Here is a 19,530-nt window from a genome sequence, read left to right on the forward strand (position 1 = left end):
ACTTGTAAATAAACTCACGTGCATTCTCAGACTAAAATTAAGCCATATCAACTAATATTTAGATGACAAAATGATTTTTCTTTGTATTTTTTCAGTCATTCATTGGAGAATTGTAGAGACGTTAACTGTTACTCATTTATTCGACAAGTACTTATTGAGTTCCCACTATCTAGCAGTCTCTGCTCTAATCTCTAGGAATTCAGAGTAAACAAAATAAGCCAAAATCCCTGCCTGCATGAACTGTTTTAGTAGAAGGGAACATTATTTACTTCACCTGCCTCTTATTACAGTTACGATATTTAACTTTGTTAATTATCTTTGTTAAAAATGACTCTATTGGAAATAGGATAAAACACTCAGAAAAGCCTTTGAAAATATTTGAATATTGAATATTTGAAGATTTGTTTTCCAGATATTATTAAAATGTGAAGGTAATCCTATAAGAGGCCAGTTTTTATCTTTTCTGTGCCAAAGGAAATGTCAATCAAACTTTAGAAATTCTCTGATAATCTCATCTAAAAATGGTGCCATTTCATTGTAATTGCAAAATGGGTCAGTGTTGTAGAATTTTCAGAAAAATAATGTTAGTGCCTTTCTTATGATTTGGTTATAACTTATGCTGCCTGATCTTTCTTTGCAAAGCTTTTTAAAAGTATTATTTTTTAAAAATCCTTAAGATACTTCCCACATTTCCTTGATTCTAATCAGGATACTTTGTACTAAAGATAGTTGATTTATTACCTGTTTTGGGAGTGGGGAATGAGGAAAGAAATAGTAATATTAAACATGCATACCAACCATAAGATTTGTCCTTATTTCAAAATATTAAAAGATATATATTTTAAAAATCAAGGAAATACATACAGTTTTCTAGAAGGTTGGAATTCTCTTACAGCTAAAGAAAAAGTTTTTCTTTCCTTCTATAATGCTCTTTAGAAGACTGTAATCAGAGGTTATTTGAATTTGAGTTTAAGATAAAGTGAAATTCCCTAATTTTTTCCTTTGTGTAATACATTTTAGGAGTGAGCATAGATTTTAAAAATCTCACTAACAGTTCATACTTTGCAGGGGGACATATTGGAAGAGCAGAATCTGATCCCCGGTTGGATATTTCACATAGACGTCTTCCACTAAGCTCAGAACGTTCAAGAAATAGAACTAGGTCTGAAAATAATATAAAGAAATTAGCTCCATCTCTTCCGGATAATAAACAGGAAGAAGATACTGCCTTAAATAAGGACTTTTTACCTATTGAAATTCGTGGAATTCTCGATGACCTCCAGCTTGATTCTGTAACTCAAACAGCAATGCAAGAAACTGAAGAGCTGCATAATCAGAAAGCATCAGCACCAGTCCAAGCTCCTAGGAGTCATAGCCCAGTAAAAAGAAAACCTGACAAAATAACAACTAATGAAGACCCTCCTGTTATTTCCAAAAAACGCCACTATGACTCAGATGAGGTACGACAGTACATTGTTAGACAGCAGGAGGAAAGAAAGAGGAAGCAAAATGAAGAGAAGAAGGCTCAAAAGGAGGCCACTGAACAGAAGAATAAACGATTACAGGAGCTGTACCGAAAACAGAAGGAAGCCTTTACTAAAGTAAAAAGTGTGCCTACCTCTGAGCCATCAGCAGCTAGGCGACTACAGGAAACTTATTCCAAATTACTATTAGAAAAGACCCTGCTTGAAGAGCCAGCCCATCAACAACATTCTACACAGGAAACACAGGTAATAATTGGAACAGAAATGCAAAGGGAGTAAGTCATGGTTAGGAAAAGCTTGCTATACTATTTAAAAATTATCTATGATTCATAATATTCAGGCATATGCTCAGACAGTATTTGTAATAGTGATGGCCTTCTATGAAATTTACTGTAAATGAAGAGTAATATGGTAAATATAAAGGAAAATAGGTGCTGAATTATAATTACCTAGAGTGATTGTTACTGATATTTGTTTAGCTCATCTTTGCTGAGTTATATCCCAGTCTAGTTTTCATTTTGGTACTGTGCAAATAAAGTTAGATACTAATGAAAAATTTAGCTTTGTGAACTTTGCTGAAATCAGAATATACCCTAGTTCTAAACACTACATGAGTTTTACTAATGTTTTTAAAACTAATGAGAACAACATTGAGTATTTACCATGTACTGTGTTAATGGCTTTATTTACAGACCTAACTAAATCCTCACAACCCTGTGAAGTTTAGGTGCTACTATCATTTCCATTTTTCAGGTGAAGAAACTGAACAGTAACATCCAGTTAATATTAGATGCCTTTGTTGGATTTCAGATGCAATTTCGCTGTTAACTGTAATGGTTGTTTTTAAGACAAGCTAAATTTGAATTTGTTTTTTTGAGGGGGATATTTCTACATTTTATGATCTTCTTAAAACTTGAAGTGACAGTGTTTATTTTCTGTGTTCATTGAATATATCTTTGTGATGGGAGTCAAATAAATTTGATGTCCTTTTCTCCTAGGCTAGACCAGGGTATCAGCCATCTGGAGAATCTGACAAAGAAAACAAAGTGCAGGAACGTCCCCCAAGTGCATCTTCCAGTAGTGACATGTCTCTGTCAGAACCTTCACAGCCTCTTGCAAGGTAAAAAGTGGGGAATGAAAGATGACTAAGTTCTTTGCATGAAATTTATTATGGCAGTCTTAAAATATGCAGTGAATTTTGTTGCCTGACTTGAGTGAGCAAGAGGACAGGAAGAGGTTTACTTGAAAATTGATTAATGTCTTCAGATGGATATTTCAGCATAATGTACAGCTGTACTGACTATCTGCCCTACTTGTTCAAGTTCTATCTGTCCTTCAGCATCCAATGTAATTTCAGTTCTTTCTGGGAATTACTTGCAATTGGAAGCACTCTCATCTTTTCTGAACTATGCACACAATAAAGGTTTGTTGGATGAATGAATCACAGTGGAATTAATATTTAAAGTATTAGTGGTGAATAATTTTCAAAAAGCATTATGTATCCATTACTATTAAAAATTTCCTGTATGACTGACTCATAGCAACTTATCCATCTTATTTCCAAGAGCTGTATTTGGATATGCATGTGAATATGTGAATAAGGACTAAGGAGTGATTTCATTTGATTTTGGATTGGGGATTGTGTGATATTTTACCTTATATTTGCTTAAAAATTTTTTTTTAATTAATATATTGCTTTGAGATGTTTATAGTTTGTACTTATATCAATCATAAATGTTGAGGTATTTATAAATTATACTTTACAACAACCATTTTGAGGAAGAGAAAGATTTTGAAAACTCTTCTTTGAGAATGCACCAGTAGAAACCAAACCTCTTCAATTTGGTCTTCTCATACCTCCCCTCCTGCTCCCCTTAGACAGAATAATAACAGTGATAAACATAGAGCTTGCTAGGTTCCAGGCACTGATTTAAGTGTTTTGCATGTATGATCTAATTGAATCCACATAATTCCTTGAATTAGGCACTTCTGTTATTCTTATTTTTCAGAAGAGATAATTGGGGCTTAGCATTTAAGTAACTTTCTCATAGGTCAAAGTGGTATTGGTGGAGACAGGTTTGAACCTAGGCAATCTGACTCCAGAAGCCTGTGCTTTTAACCCCTGTACACACTGCCTCCCAATAAGGGAAGTGTTTCATATGATTTGTTTAAGTTTGTGCACACATTTCAAACTTTAAGCTTTTTTTTTTTTTTTTTGAGCTTGAATACCTTTGGGTAGGGTGAGTACTCTCCAGTTCCTTTCAGCACCATCACTTTGGTTGTATTCTGCTGGCTTCATGTTTTAAATCTTTACCTTTCTCTGAATTTCTTTCTACCCTAAATAAAGCTGAATGAGCTTTAGCTACCTGGAAAATTTCAGTTTACATATCTGACCTTGAAGACCTTGACGATCAGCTCAAAAGGCACTTTTCTCAGTCAGCAGAGTTAATTGCTCCCTTATCTACACCCTTTACGGAACTTTATGTATCTTTGTTTTAGTACTTATGACATTGTATTTTATTTCCTAGTTTGTCACCTCTGCTAGATCTTGAGATCCTAAAGAGTAAGAATTCTTTTCTTTTTTTAAGATTTATTTTTATTTATTTCTCTCCCCTTCCTCCCCTCTCCCGTTGTCTGCTCTCTGTCCATTCGCTGTGTGTTCTTTGTGTCTGCTTTGCATTCTTGTCAGGCGGCACTGGGAATTTGTCTTTTTGTTGCGTCATCTTGCTGCGTCAGCGCTCCATGTGTGTGGTGCCACTCCTGGGTGGGCTGTGCTTTTTTTGTGTGGGGCGGCTCTCCTTGCGTGTGGGGCACCCACCTATATGGGGGACATCCCTGCGTGGCACAGCACTCCTTGCACGCAGCAGCACTGTGTGTGGGCCAGCTTACCACACAGGCCAGGAGGCCCTGGATACCAAACCCTGGACCTCCTATATGATAGGCAGATGCTCTATCAGTTGAGCCACATCCGCTTCCCAGGATTAAGTCTTAAATGAATTGTCATATCATCTTTGTCTCTCCCTTATCCCTTTACCATCTACATGGTGCCTGTCACAGAAATGGCATTCTAAATACTTGAATTTAAGTTCCTGTATTTGTACTTATCAATATGTTTTATAGTCTTAACTTCCTTTCTAGTTCCATTACTATCAATTTAGTGTAGGCTCTAACTGTACACCTGGCATTTGTAATGGGCCGTATTGTGTGGCATTGAAATTACTGTTTAGTTTTTTTTCTTATTCTATTCTTCTTAGCAGCCCTTCAGTATAAAAGACTGCTACAAACCTTACATGCTATGCTTCCTAACTTCCTTATCACGTGACTACACAGCTCCTTTTTTTAAATTTTTTGGACCTAATTTTAGAACTTGATATTTAGTCACACTAGTATAGTTTAAGGTTATGGCCTATCCAAGTAATTTGGTCATCTATTGGGTTAGTCATGCCTCCCACCTTACTGTCATGTGCGAATTTGATAAGCATTTCTTTATGTCATCATAAAAAAATAATGGACACAACCAAGGATAAAACCTTATGTTCTTCTTGACATCAGCTTTTACTTCTCTGTAATATCCCTAAATATATAGGGTGTCCAGAGTCTTGAAACATAGGAGAATATACATAATGTCATCTGGAACTTTTTTTTGTGTGTTTCTAGACCTTATGGACACCCTATCTTGTACTGTATATTCATAGTTAGTACTCATAATTTAGCATTTAATTGTTTGATGTTCCTTAATTTTTTTAAAAACTAGGTTGCAACAATCTTATTTCTTTAGTACATACAATGTTAAACATAAGTGTTCATTTAGTAAATACTTGTTGATTATAATAACCTGTATTAATATATAACAATCTTAAGTATTTCTCTTTGACAAAACATTATTTTTAAAGAAAAGAATAGAACCAATGTTCAAAGAATTTTGTCTACAGGTTTTTAAAAGTTTTAATGTCCACTCTTTAAAAGAAGTAGTTTACTACACAGTATGTAAGATAGCTTTTTTGTGTGTGTGAAAACAACAAAATACCATATACACACAGGAAAATATTTGGAGGAATATAATTCTAAATGAAATATTAATAGTGACTGATTATTTAATTTTTGAGTGATCTTTATTCTCTTTATCCTCTTCTGGACTCCCATTCCCCCCACCTTCCCCCCCAATAGGTATGCCTTACTCTTATAATGAGGGGAAAAAAACAAAACTTAAAAAGAAAAATACTGGTCATAATTTCTGTGTTAACTTATCTATTGTAACTTCTCATTTACAGAATGGACTTGATGGAACCTACATGGATGCAGCCGGACAGATTGAGCCCACGAGTCCACCATTCTCAGCCACAGCCCCTTGTTGGAACAGCTGGAAATTTACTCTCTCATCTCTTGAGTCTAGAGCATGTAGGAATTTTGCATAAGGATTTTGAATCTATATTACCAACCAGAAAGAATCATAATGTGGCTTCAGGGCCATTGACTTTTACACCTCAACCATATCTGACCTCACCAGCTGCTCATTCAGATGCCTTGTTAAAACCTGGTGCCAGCCAATATAAGAGTAAACTGGATCGTATTGAAGCCTTGAAAGCAACAGCTGCTTCTTTGTCCAGCAGGATTGAAAGTGAAGCCAAGAAATTAGCTGGAGCCAATATTAATTATGGATCAGTATGGAACACTGAGTATAATGTACAGCAAGCAGCCCAAGAAGATGGACCTTGGACTAAGGCTATAAGTCCACCTGTGAAAGAGGATACTGAAGATGTTTTCTCTGCCCGAATTCAAAAGATGCTGGGAACTTGTGTATCTCATGCAACTTTTGATGATGATCTTCCTGGTGTAGGCAACCTTAGTGAATTTAAAAAGCTTCCTGAGATGATCAGACCTCATAGTGCCATAGCAAACTTCAGAATGAGATTGCCAGGTCCCAAACCAGAAGGGCTGCTGGCACAATTGTGTAAGAGGCAGACCGACTCTTCTAGCTCTGATATGCAAGCCAGTTCGCCAGACAAAGCCAAAATGTCTCTTGGTTCTAGCACAGATTCAGTCAGTGAAGGGCCTCTTCTTAGTGAGGGGAGTCTTTCGGAAGAAGAAGGAGGCCAGAATGGGCAGCCCATTTTGAAAGTAGCAGAAATCTTAAAAGAAAAGGAATTTTGTGCTGGAGAAAGAAATACTTCTGAACCCATTAAAGAGTTTCAAAAGGAGGCTGAAAAGTTCTTGCCACTTTATGGGCACATAGGTGGTACACAAAGCAAAGGACCATGGGAAGAATTGGCAAAGGGAAGTTCACATAGTGTCATTAATATTTTTACAAAATCATATCAGTTATATGGCAAAGGTGAGAAAAATAAGTGTTTGGAATATTTATATGTTAAATTTTTTCATAATTTCTGTACAGGATATATATATATAAGTATACATTTTCATTGTTCATTATGATGAAGGAGGATTATTATTGTCTGCATTAGTCATTTTCTAAATTATCTGCAAACTTCAACTAGAGTATTAGTAATTTAATCTTGAAAATATTTTTTAGTTTATTCATCAACGTAATTAGTAGTTGTAGAAGTGTTGATCTAGTTAAGAGAAATTCATAGGTGAGGTTAAGGATTTTATGATGCATACAAGTCTACACTGGGTTTTCTGTGTTCATAGTTAGATATTTCAATAGAAAATGAATATGCTTTTTAGTATAGTGATTTGTGAATTATTGGGAATAAAGCGATTAAGAATTGTGTAGTACAACTGTAGTAAATTTTTAATTTGGAAACAATTCTATTACTATTTATCAAAACTAATTTTAAATGGATGTGTCATGATGATGGGAGAGAGTGTTGCTGTGGGGGGAGTGGGGGGTGGGGGCGGTGGGGTTGAATGGGACCTCATATTTTTTTAATGTAATGTTTAAAAAAAAACCAAAAACTAATTTTAGTAGTAGTCAGACTTTGAACAGTAATATAACTGGATATTTGGGTCCTGAAATAATTACTTCTAAACTTCGCCTTATTCCTGACATCTTGCAGCACAACTGTCCTTTTCTATAATGGACCCAAATCTCCCAAGTCTCTTTCACTGTTATAGACAGATCCAGCCCATCTTGTGCCAACATAATCTTAGAATTTCTGTGTTTGAGGGTATTAAGCTGACCTTAAAGTCAGCTACCGATACTGTGTTTTTCTCCTTCCACTCCACGTAATGAACAAACTATTAGACACACTCATTGATTTCACCTGGACATCTTATGTGCAGCGACGAGGTATCACATTGCATTTTTCTAGAACTCATATTTAGGTACTTCTTTATGATCTTGTGCAGACCTAACTATGCTGTTGCTCAGTTTTGTTTAGGCACTTATTTTTTTATAGGTGGTAATTTTAGAGTAGGTTTTCATTTCTCTTAATGAAAGCAAAGTGCTTAAATTCTCACATTTTTTTTCTTAAGGAAATTGGGTTTGTTCCTAAATACGTCTATTAGGTTTTCGTTAACATTGTATAGTTACATTGCAATATTTAGAGATGAAATGACATTTTTTCTGGACTTTTCTTTAAAATAATCTGTAGTAGGGAGAGGCAGATGGGGCATGGAGTAATTGAAACTAGTTTGGCCATGTATTGATTATTGTTGAAGCTGGATTATGGGTGCATTCATTCACTATGCTTTTCTCTCAACTTTTTGTATATATTTGAAAATTTCCTTAATGAAAAGTTTAAAATGTTTTGTTAAATATAAATGTAAATTAAAGAGATGCACTTATAATAAAAGCAAACAAAAACATCCCAAAATCCATGTTATCAATCTCAGTATCATGGATTACTTTGCTCATAGTTTTTTTATTTTTGTTTTTAACCACATTTCAATTATTACTTTTGACAGGATTTGAAGACAGGTTGGAAAGAGGAACATCAGCATCATGGCCCTTGAATACCATCACAACCCCTCTAAGCAGTGTTTCATATGAAGATGACTTTGTCTCTACTCCAGAGAGTGGGACTTTAACAGAAAAAAAATCAGCTCTTGAACCTAAGTAAGATTACATTGGTTACATGGAATAAAATCTGAAGAGTGAGAAAAATGTACAAATGAGAACTATGGTCAGAACATTAGTTAAGTTTTGCCTGTTTAAAGATGTTTGTGGGGGCTGCATAGTGGTTAGGAGCATGGGCTCTGGAACCAGATTGCCTGGGTTTAAATACTGGTGCTCCTGTTCATTAGTTCCTCATCTTTGGGCATGCTACTGAACCTCTCTGGCTTTAGTTTCCTTCTCTGTAAAATGGGGGAAATAATAGTACATGCCTCAAAAGTTATTGTGAGTATTAAATGAAGTATGAAGTATTTATAACATTGAGGCTGCTGTTAAAATTAATTGAGTCATTCTGTGAATCCCCACTACAGGATGGTATTGGGAAACTAATGCATGGTGTACTAATGTAAGAAGGTTAAGACATAGTTTTCTATGATATCCCTGAGGAAAATTAGATAGATTCTAATGTTCTCAAGTAATTAGTAAAGCTTTGAAAAATAAATAAATAAAATTATAATGATGACAGTGGTTAGTATTTATTGAGCCCTTAATGTGGCACTAAGGGGACTATGGGCTTTTGCATATTAACTCATTCTCATGACAGGCTGATGTGGTATTTTTGTTATATTCCTATCTTAGGAAGGAAACTGAAGCACAGATGTGGTTACTTATACAAAGTCACATAGTAAGTGGATCAGATTTGCAGGAAAGAATTTCCTCCCTAGATTTTGTTACCATATATATAAATCTAATCACTCGAATTCAATATAATTTTTCTCACATCCAGAAATTGTAATCCACATAAAATTATTAGATGATCTTACAAAAATTTAGTTAAATCTAGTTGGTATACTTATATAAAAATAAGTACTATTATTAAAATTACAGTAGGAAAATTGTAGCTTATTTTGAGCTCTAAAGAAAAGAATAAAATTTGAAATAAAAACTTAACGGTTTTTATTGTGGTAACATTTAATATCATTAATCAAAATGATGTGATTAATTTTATTTCTAGATTGAAGTGGAGCATATTAATTATCTCTCTTCATAAGATTTTCAGGGGAAAATAAGTATAATATATTAAATTTTAAGTTTGAATAGAAATCGAGACCATATTTTCTAGTATTCAGCACTATGTTTTTTTCTCTTTTGAATCTGAAATATCAATTTTTGATGGTTTTACCTCAGTAAATAATTCACCTAAGGTTTTTCTCAGTATGAAATTGAGCCATAGGAACAATCTAGGCTCCGCAGTAGTAAGAAAATAAAAAAGAAAACAGGAAGGCATTCTTGATTGTAGTATATTTTCCTAGTGATTAGATTTTTAAATCTAATGATAGTTTTAGTTTTCATAGTTTTAGCTCTGTTCTAAGACTTTTTATTTCTTTCCTTAATCACCATTACTTTTTCTTTGACAGTACTGGTGGTAGCAATCTAGGTATTCAGGAGGAGCATTCTAGCAGAAAGTCTGCTTTTGATTTTCCCTCTGTGGACGTTAGTTCCCAGCATTCATTGGGGACCCAGTCTGCTGCATCTTCTCATTCATCTACTTCTTCTAAAGGAAAGAAAGGAAAAAAGGAAAAGATAGAATGTAAGTGGAATACGACATGGAGACCTTTTCTCTTACCAGTGATTTTTGTTATAGTGATCTAATTTTGTGGTTTGATTCCATAAAAACTTAGGTAAATTTCTTTTTTTTTTTTTTAGGAGGTACTGGCGATTGAGCCCAGGACCTCATACATGGGAAGCGGTTGCTCAACCACTTGAGCTACATCTGCTCCCTGGTAAATTTCTTCATGACAGTCATTTACTTAGCTTTCACGTTTATTTATCATTGTAATATTAACCTTTTGAGATATAAAATTATGTATCTTAATATAAAAGTAGTATATCTGCATTGATAAAAAAGTAAAAATTACAGATAAACATTTTTGAAAAATACAAATAACTCTAGGCTCCTCTGCTTAGAGTTAACCACTACTAACATTTTTGGTGCCTGGTTTTGCAGTATATACTTATACACACACACACATATCTTTATTTAAAAAATAGAAATGCTTTTGCAACTGCTTTCTTTTTTTTAACTTAATAGTGTATCTAGTACTTTTCTGAGTGTCTTTTAATACTCAAATTTCCTTATCTGTAAAATAGAAATAATCATACATGCATCATATGGTACTTTTGAAGTTTAAATGAAATTAATGATGATAAAGTATATTTCCTAGTACTTAGCACATGGGCTGGCCCACTCGCATTCGGTAAGTATTTTTGAGTGAATGCGATACCCTCGGGTCCCTTTTGTTCTACTCCTCATTTGTAGACCTATGGTAAGAATATAACAGTTATCAGGCAAAGAACTCCCAAATTCACAGTATGGTCTCTAGCTAGAGATTAATTTTGTTTCCAAAGTTGTTTTTTCTAATTAAAAAAATGTAAAAAATTATATTTAAAATTTTAAAAAATTATTTGTAATCCTTCCACCTAAGGATAACCAATACTAATATTTTTGGTAAGACTATTTTTAGACTTTCTGTAGGAGTTTTTATATGAATGGGATCACATTTCATATACTGTTTTGTTCTGACAATAGGTCATCTTTCTATATCAGTAAATATGAATCTACATTATCTTTTTAAATGACTACCTAGTGTTCAAATGTTTGGATATACTTATTTAGGCTGTTCCCTGTTGTCCTTTTTTTTAACAAATCAATTTTATTTTATTTCCTAATCCCCCTCTACTCCACTGAGATGGCTCCCTCATATGTCTGCTTGTTTTCTGCTCACTCGCCTTCTTTAGGAGGCACAGGGAACTGAACTTGGGACCTCTCATGTGGGAGGTGGGTGCCCAACTGCTTGAACCACATCTGTTCCCTACTCATTGTGTCAGCTTGTTGCCTCAGCTTGTTGTGTCTGCTCAGCTTCTTTAGGAAGCACTAGGAACAGAACCTAGGACCTCCCATGTTGGAGGTGGGCACCTAACTGCTTGAACCACATCCGCTACCCAAGGCTCTTTTTTTTTACCATTATAAAACTGATACATTGAATATTCTTTAAAAATATTTCTTCATGCATTAGTCTGGTTCTTTCATTTGGAGGAAAAATCCTCTTCCAAAGCATAAGACTCTTCCATGTTTAAAATTTCGATGCTGTATTAGTCAGCCAAAGGGATGTTGATGCAAAATACCAGAAATCTGTTGGCTTTTATGAAAGGGTATTTATTTGGGATAGAAGCTTACAGGTACCAGGCCATAAACTGTAAGTGTAAGTTACTTCCCTCACCAAAGTCTGTTGCCATGTGTTGGAGCAAGATGGCGGGTGATACCTACAAGGGCCTAGCCTTCCTCTTCCTTAAGGCTCCATGGTCCCAGCTTCTTCTTACATCAGCTATAGGCTGGGATAAGTCTCATATCTCTCCCAGGGCTTATTTTTCTCTGGCTTGACTGCTCAGTTCTCTCCACAAGGTCAGCTGTAGACTTTCAGGTTCTCTCTCTTTCTGGGGACTCTGCTGTGTCTATGGAGCTGTCTTCACTCCTTTGTGTTCTTCTCCTGTGTCTTTACTTCCTGGGGCTCCAGCTTAAAATTCCAGCATCAAAATTCCACTATCTCTGCCATGTTGTGTTCTCTGTAAGTCCCCATCTATCAAGGTGGCAGGGATTCATTGTCCTACTGACGTGGCCCAATTAAAGCCCTAACCATAATTTAGTCAAGTAAAAGTGAAACCTCTGAAGTTAATACTAAAATACACCCAGAAGAACAGACTAGTTTACAAACATTATCCGTTATCTTTTTGGAATTCATAAATAATACCAAACTGCTAGAGAAACATTTTGCCAAATAGCCCTTTAGAAAGCAGGTGGCAGTTTATGCTTCCAATATAACAGTGCTGGAAGAAATTATTTCTTAAACATTAATCTGGTATAACTGTCTTGCAGTTTGGAAGTGTTCTTAGTCTTCGATAGAAATTTTAGAGATCATTTTACCAACACTTCCCAAAGCCTGTCTTCTCTGGTTGTCATTTGGATAGGTTGTTTCATAGGAGTTCTGAGGAAAAAAGTGCTCCATGGTGGAAAAAATATTGAAGTTAAACATTCTTTCCTATAAGGATTCATCAATACTTTTATTAAGTGCTTTAGTTTGCTAAGCTTACAAGCTAGCTTTGAGACTAAGAAGAATGTCTAAATCAAACTTTCATCAAGGTGATACTTTCTTCCTGAAGGCTGGCTGCTAATAATCCTGGGCTCCTGTCACATGGCAAGGCACATGGTGGTATCTGCTGGTTTCTCCCTTTTCGTCTAGGTTTTGTTCCTTTCTCTCTGTCTGAATTTCATTTTCTTGTAAAGAATCTAGTAAGAGAATTAAGACCCACCCTGGGCCATGCGTTAAATGTAGTATTCTAATAAAAAGGTCCTACTTAAAATAGGTTGACACCCATGGGAATAGATTAGCTTTTAGAACATAATTTTCAGGGGTACATACAGTTCCAAACCACTACAATATGCTTATATGTATTATTTATTTGAGGATGTGGAAGAGGCTATAGTGTAAAGAATTTCCTAAATTTAATTTGACCACAAAATCCTTTCTTTAATCAGCATCTTATGTAATTTAGAATTCAGCTTAGCACAGTTTGAGGAGTGCTGATCTTGCTCAACTCTTATTTCATAAATATTATGTTTTCTTACATTAGTATCTTACCTAAAGTCACCAACCTAGTTAACGGCAAAGCTGGGATTCTGACTTCTGACACTCAAATCAGTCTACCTTCTTACTTTTCTTTTTTTCATTGTTTTATTTTCAAACCCTTGTGTCAAGGGCTAACTTTCAATAGACGACAGCAAGGGAGCTGCTCTGCTACATATGAAATCCCCACCCAGAAGCAGGTTGTCTTTGAGAGGTTTAGCACCAGGTTTACCAAGAATGTGTGGGTATATGATGGGCAAGGGGATGGCCCCCTTTCTGGCCGCACCCCATTTCCCGGGACAAGGGGCTCTCTGCACCAGACTCTGGTCCTGACATGTGGCAGGGGTCACTGCATGCATGGGCATGCATGGTGGCCCGCTGGTGGGGATGGCGGGGGACCAACTATCCAAGGCCAACCAAAGCACTGCGGCGCTGCCGTATTGGTCTGTCTGGGCAGGATTCTGACTTAGAGGCATTCAGTCATAACCAGTCTACCTTCTGCTACAATTTTAAAATAATTATGATATTTTGAATATATGAATATAAGCAATATGATTCAATGTAGATTTTTAAAAATTCTAATCTGAAATGTGTTAAAATGAAATATAGATAGTATTTTGTGGCTTTCAGTTTCCCGAATCTGTTCTCATAATGCCTACAAAATCCCCATATATTTCACTTTTCACAGCATCTTCTTTAACTTCTATATTTCCAAGTTCTAAAATCAATATAATTTTTATTATCATACTCCATCTGGTGGTGGAAAATAGTACCTGCATGCTCTGTACAAAATTACTGCAAAGCCTCCTTACTCAATGAGGTTTGAGAGTAGCTGGTAGATTAAAGTGAGAATTGTGAGAAAAAATATTTTCTCTTAATTTAAACTTTAAAACATATAAACATACTTTCATCTGGTAATCTTTTAATGTAGGGCCAAAATATTTTCTTTGTGTTTGGATCCTCCTGATCGGTCTTTCTGACATAGATATTGCATTGTTTACAATTTCCAGATGTTTAAAATTGTGTATTTATTTTCAAAGAAAGATATTAAATGAATAAAGTGTTCTCATTATAAAAGCAATGCACCTTTATTATAGAAAAATAAGAAATAACCAGTATTAACAGTTTGCTCTTCTAGCATAGGGGTCATAAATATGGAGTCCTTTTTCTGATTAATTGATAGTTCCTTACATTATTTCTGTAGGTCCCCCTCCATTATGATAATGTGATCAACATCTTATATCTAATTTGTGCTGTACATCTTTAAGTATCTTCCTAGGATGAATTACTATAAGTGAGATAGTATTTCTGGGTCAAGGGGGATACAAAATTATTTTTATACCTAATTCAGGTTGTCCTCCAGAAAGAATGCTAGAGTTTGCAGTCCCATAAAAGTGTAGGAATATCCTTTTCTCTGTGTTATTGACACTAGATGTTATTACTTTAAGAATATTTGCTAATCTAGTTATGTATGATAGGGGAAGAATAGAGGGAGTAAGAGGTGACTATTAAAGGATAGGGGCTTTTTCTTTTTGGAATATTGAAAATGCTCTAATATTGATTGCAATAATGAATACACAACTCTGTGATTATACCAGAAATCATTGATTGTATACTTTAGGTGGATTATGTGGTTTATGAATATACTTCTATAAAATTGATAAAAATATTTGCTAATCTAATAGTGGAAAATGGTATCTTATTGATGTGATTTGCATTTTTCGATTACTACTTAGGTTTAATATTTTTTCATTTGCTTATTCTGTTTTCTTTTTTAAAGAAAATTTTAAATGAAAAATTGTTCACCTTACTGCTCTCACTACAGCACAATATAGAATAGTTGTTTTTTCACATTTTCATCATTTTCATGTTCTTTTGTCTTTGACTCATATATCTACATTTATATTAAAAATTTACCTGTCATTGTAATACACTTGCAATTCTATATTCTGCTTCTTCTTTTTTTTTTTTTTTTTTTTTAACATAATAACATTTCCTTTGCTGCTATTTAAACATGCCATCAAGGTAAATGGTACACTTGGGTTTATGTCCTATTCTTCTATTAACTGTTCCTTTGGCAAGTTTTTAGCCTCATGGATCCCTAGTTACCTTATCGTTAAGTTGGGGATATGGTACCCACTTCATGAGAATTTTAATAGCAACAGGCTAAAATACATGGAGTGCATTTTACACTACAAAGTGCTATTTAAATGTTCAAGTTACTGTTACATATGTAATTTAGACATATGGAAATGTAGGTTGAATTTTTTTTATGTAAAGATTATGCATTGAACAACGTGCATAATTTTTATTTCTTTTAATAATCTCAAGATATACTCCTAGAAATATGATCATAATATGTCAGAGAATATAAACGTTTTAATGAAACTGGCTAGAGTTCCAGTCAGTTTTTCAAAAGGATTATGTGATCCTCTTGGCAGCTAATGAATATACCATTTTTCTCTCGGCGCTGGATTTTAGCCTTAAAAAACTTCTTTTTGGTTGTTTTTTCATGGAGACAGAATAGTAAGTACTTCATTCATGTTTTTGTTGTTGTTTGTTGGTTTGTTTAGGAGTTATCGGGGATTGAACCTGGGACCTCATACATGCTAAACACATGCTCAACCACTGAGCTACACACCCACTCCTTTGTTTGTTTAATTTATTTGTTTTTTGTTTATTTTTGTTTTTTTACCAATTGAATTAAGAACAATTTATTTTTTAGTAGTAAATGTCATTTATTAATCAAAGATACTTCACTTTCCTTAAATGGAAGTAGAAGGGTGAGCTATTTTATATTAGATATGAAAAACAAATTTTAAATATAAGGCAGTTTAAAAATATTCTAATCTATACTTTTATTTTAGCAAAATGTAGTTATCAGTTTGTTTCTCAATTGTTCCTGATACTGGAAATTGGCTTTATAAGAAATTTATTTTACAGGGCTGGATCCACTAAAAAGAAGTGTTCCAAACTCTCTTCTTGATGAGGATAAAGCACAATCTGCCTCAGAACATAGCTCCCATCAAGCAAAGAAATCTGGGACTAGTAATAAACTTTCTCTTAAAGATTATGAGCAGACTCTTGATACTGATAGCACTTTGGAGGATCTTTCTGGTCATTCTGTGAGGTAAAGTAATACACATTTCATATTGTAATTCATGTTCTGAGAATCTACTTAGTAAATTTCAACTCGGCATTCTCCTTAACTTTCTATGTCCAAGCTACCACAAAAATTTGTAATTTCTGAATAGGTTTTATATTTTTGTTCATAATTCTAGACTTTATATTTTTTAAATTGTCATCTTTCACTTAAACTGTTATAAGCTCTCCCTCAAAATTCTCTGCCTCTATCACAACCCATGTTTCTATCCTGAAAACCATTGACACAGTTGTTTTCTTGGCTCTATCCTTTGTCCAAGCTTCTCTCTTAGGGTACTTTGGGAATTCACAGTTACCCCATAGATCAGCTCTTAAGAACCTATTTTATTTATTATCACTAGACTACCACAAACTGTCTCGTTTTCTTTGTTTACTTTTTCTTCTCTACTTTGTGCTTCTATTCTTTTAATGTAATTACTTTGCATGCTTTTGATTTCTTTATTTCTTCCTTTGAATTGTTCTCTTCTGCTTAACTTAATAGACCATTCACAGCAGATTTTGAAATCTCATGGATTGCTACAGTTTTTCCAAACAGATTAGAAGCAGAGCCTTAACTTTTGTACTGATTATGGAGCTTGAATACTCTGGATTTTTTTTTCCCTCTCCTTTTTATATATTATGTTATCTACTTACCCTGTTGCTTATTAATTACCTTGAATTGTCACTTCATATACAGTTCTACTTAGTTGTCCATGTCTTTTCATCTGCTGCCTAGGTTTTGTCTTTCTGGAAATTTAAGTTCTGAGAGACAAGGATTTATTTATTTTATTTTTAAACTAACTTTGTGCTTTTTCTAGTACATTGTCACATGCAGATAAGCATCTTTAGTGCTTTTATGTGGTAAAAATGTTACATTATGAATACCATAAATGTTTCATTTAAAATTGCATTTTTATTGCTTTGTCAGTGATATTATAATTCAGAAAATTTTGCCTTTCCTTAAGAGATATTCTGGTAATTTAATTGGCAAAGTCTGGAAAGTTAAACATTTCTACAAAGAATACTTAGCCAAATAAGTTTATAAATGCCTTATACTATATTTTGGGATCTCCCTCACTCCCTTATGTACTAATATATTTACAGTGCTTAAACATTCCAAGGCTTTGGTAAGGCCTCCTCTAGTTTTGTTTTATTTTATTTTTTTATAGCAGTTGTAGGTTAACAGAAATATCATACATAAAATTCATTTGCCAAATACCATACTATTAATACTTTGCATTAGTGTGCTACATGTGTTATAATTCATGAAAGAACATTTTTATAATTGTACTATAAATTATAGTCCATCTTTCTAATAGGCTTCATTGTATTGTACAGTTGTACAGCTCTCTGCATGGGCCAACTTGTCTTCACCAGGAGGCCCTGGGAATTGAACCCTGGACCTCCCATGTAATAGACAGGAGCCCAGTCACTTGAGCCACATCTACTTCCCATGGGTGCTCTTTTGAGTGACTAAATGCAGGTAGTCCTTTGCCCCAAGATGCTTCAGCTCAGTTGTTTCTCATTTTGTCCCAGCTGTGGGCAAGACCCTTTTCTGCCTTTAGGACAAAGTCTGGGAGGGTGAGCCCGAGACCAGTGTCCCAGCTAAGTCTCTCTGACTTCCACCCGATAGATTGGTACTGGCATACATGCACCCCTCTATGTACCCAAGGGCCAATCTGCTTCCTCTGGAACAGGGCCAGGGACCCACAGTGGGAATTCAAGCTGGCTCCACCCTGTGTTGTGGAGGTGGGAGAGGGGTCAGCAAGGACACCAGTTAAAGGCCACTTGCCCAATTAATGCAGCCCTTTAACTGATTTCCATAGTTTTGAGGAAGGTTATTGTCCTTATGATTCCTCTGCTACCTTTGCCATGATGGGTAGAAACAATGGCTGTCCTCAGAGCTGTTCCCCTATGATCTGAAGTAGTCTATAAAAAGTAGAAATCTGCTGTCAAACACCCCTGGAATTTGGAGGGCGAGGTCTATGCTGGCACCAGGAAAATGGGCCAGGAGTCCTAGCTCTAGTCCCCACTGCTGCCTGCCAAGAGGCTAGGGGAAAGAGGAGGGTAGCCACTGCAGGGAGGGTGAAACTTTACCTGTATTTATTACAAATTACTGGCTTCTTTCTCCCACTCCTCCCTAGATGCTATGCAGTATTCCTCTAAACTCCAGAGTTTCAAGATAGTTGATTGAGACAGTTCCTGCCAGTTCAATAGTTGTTTTGGTGAAGGGACTGATTCTTGGAACTTTCTTCTCCACCCTTTTCCCATAGTCCTTCTTCTCCAGTTTTTAAAAAAATTGTATAACCCATTTTGTCTTATTTAACTGTAGATACTCTGTCTTTGAGCTCTTTCCATTTCTTTCTTTCTTTTTTATTTTTTGGAAAACATTAACAACCTTAGAAACACTTTTGGAAATGCTATTCCAGATAAATCTTTGCAAAGCAATTATAAATTCATTTTGTAAAACCATAAGGTTTTTATTTTGTTTGATTTTGTTTGATACTATGCTGTAATTCTTTGGAATTATATTAGGAGACAGAAACAATAATCTTTTTTGTTTCATTCTTTTTTATTTTTCATAAATGAAATTACCAGAACTATTTAAGTAGTATTTCTTTAGACCACAAATATAAAACTAAGGTCACTAAAAATTAAAGTGAGTGCCTCTCAAGACATTATTTTTATTCCACTGTTTTCAGTCTGGGTATAAGAGAAATTTTTACTTTTGAAAATGTTCTCATAATTTTATTGAAAGCTAAAAACAAACTTTTTTTTGTATGTTGGGAAGAGATTAACTGTATTAGTATGATTTATAGAGTGTCTTTGAGTACTTTATATAAGAAATAAATATTCATTGCAAGGTAACATGCTTAGCAATAGTAGAAATATAAAAATGAATAAGATATATGGCCCCTGTTTTAAAGAGCTTATTTTCTCAACTATCAGCTAGACATATTCCTTATGTTCAATTAAATGTTTAAAATTGTTAGACTCAAACTGCAATGAGAGCGATTACTACATATTAGAAAGTACAGGAAAAACTAGTATTATGTGGTAGATAGAAACAAAGGAGCATAAATTAAGTATTTAGAGATGGTTAGGATGAAAATAATTTTTTTGCTGTGAACACTTTGGGTTAAAAGGAATAACAAAAGAATAGTGTTTGTCATTTCTAAATATTTAATAGGTCTTGATGTTTTATTTC

General features: G+C 34.6%; 1 protein-coding gene across 4 annotated transcripts in view; it reads left to right on the top strand.

Moving 5' to 3' along the window:
* Nucleotides 1–19,530, top strand: part of CEP350 (centrosomal protein 350) — a 188,895-nt gene that overhangs the window by 53,073 nt on the left and 116,292 nt on the right. For all 4 annotated transcript variants that reach the window (XM_058274814.2, XM_058274815.2, XM_058274816.2 and 1 more), the window contains 6 exons: nt 1,069–1,730; nt 2,483–2,604; nt 5,756–6,816; nt 8,352–8,502; nt 9,918–10,090; nt 16,125–16,311. In XM_058274814.2, the coding sequence (XP_058130797.1) occupies nt 1,069–1,730; nt 2,483–2,604; nt 5,756–6,816; nt 8,352–8,502; nt 9,918–10,090; nt 16,125–16,311 (2,356 nt within the window). The remainder of the gene's footprint in view (nt 1–1,068; nt 1,731–2,482; nt 2,605–5,755; nt 6,817–8,351; nt 8,503–9,917; nt 10,091–16,124; nt 16,312–19,530) is intronic.

Source organism: Dasypus novemcinctus, chromosome 13 (genome assembly GCF_030445035.2).
Source record: "Dasypus novemcinctus isolate mDasNov1 chromosome 13, mDasNov1.1.hap2, whole genome shotgun sequence".
Lineage (NCBI taxonomy): Eukaryota > Metazoa > Chordata > Mammalia > Cingulata > Dasypodidae > Dasypus > Dasypus novemcinctus.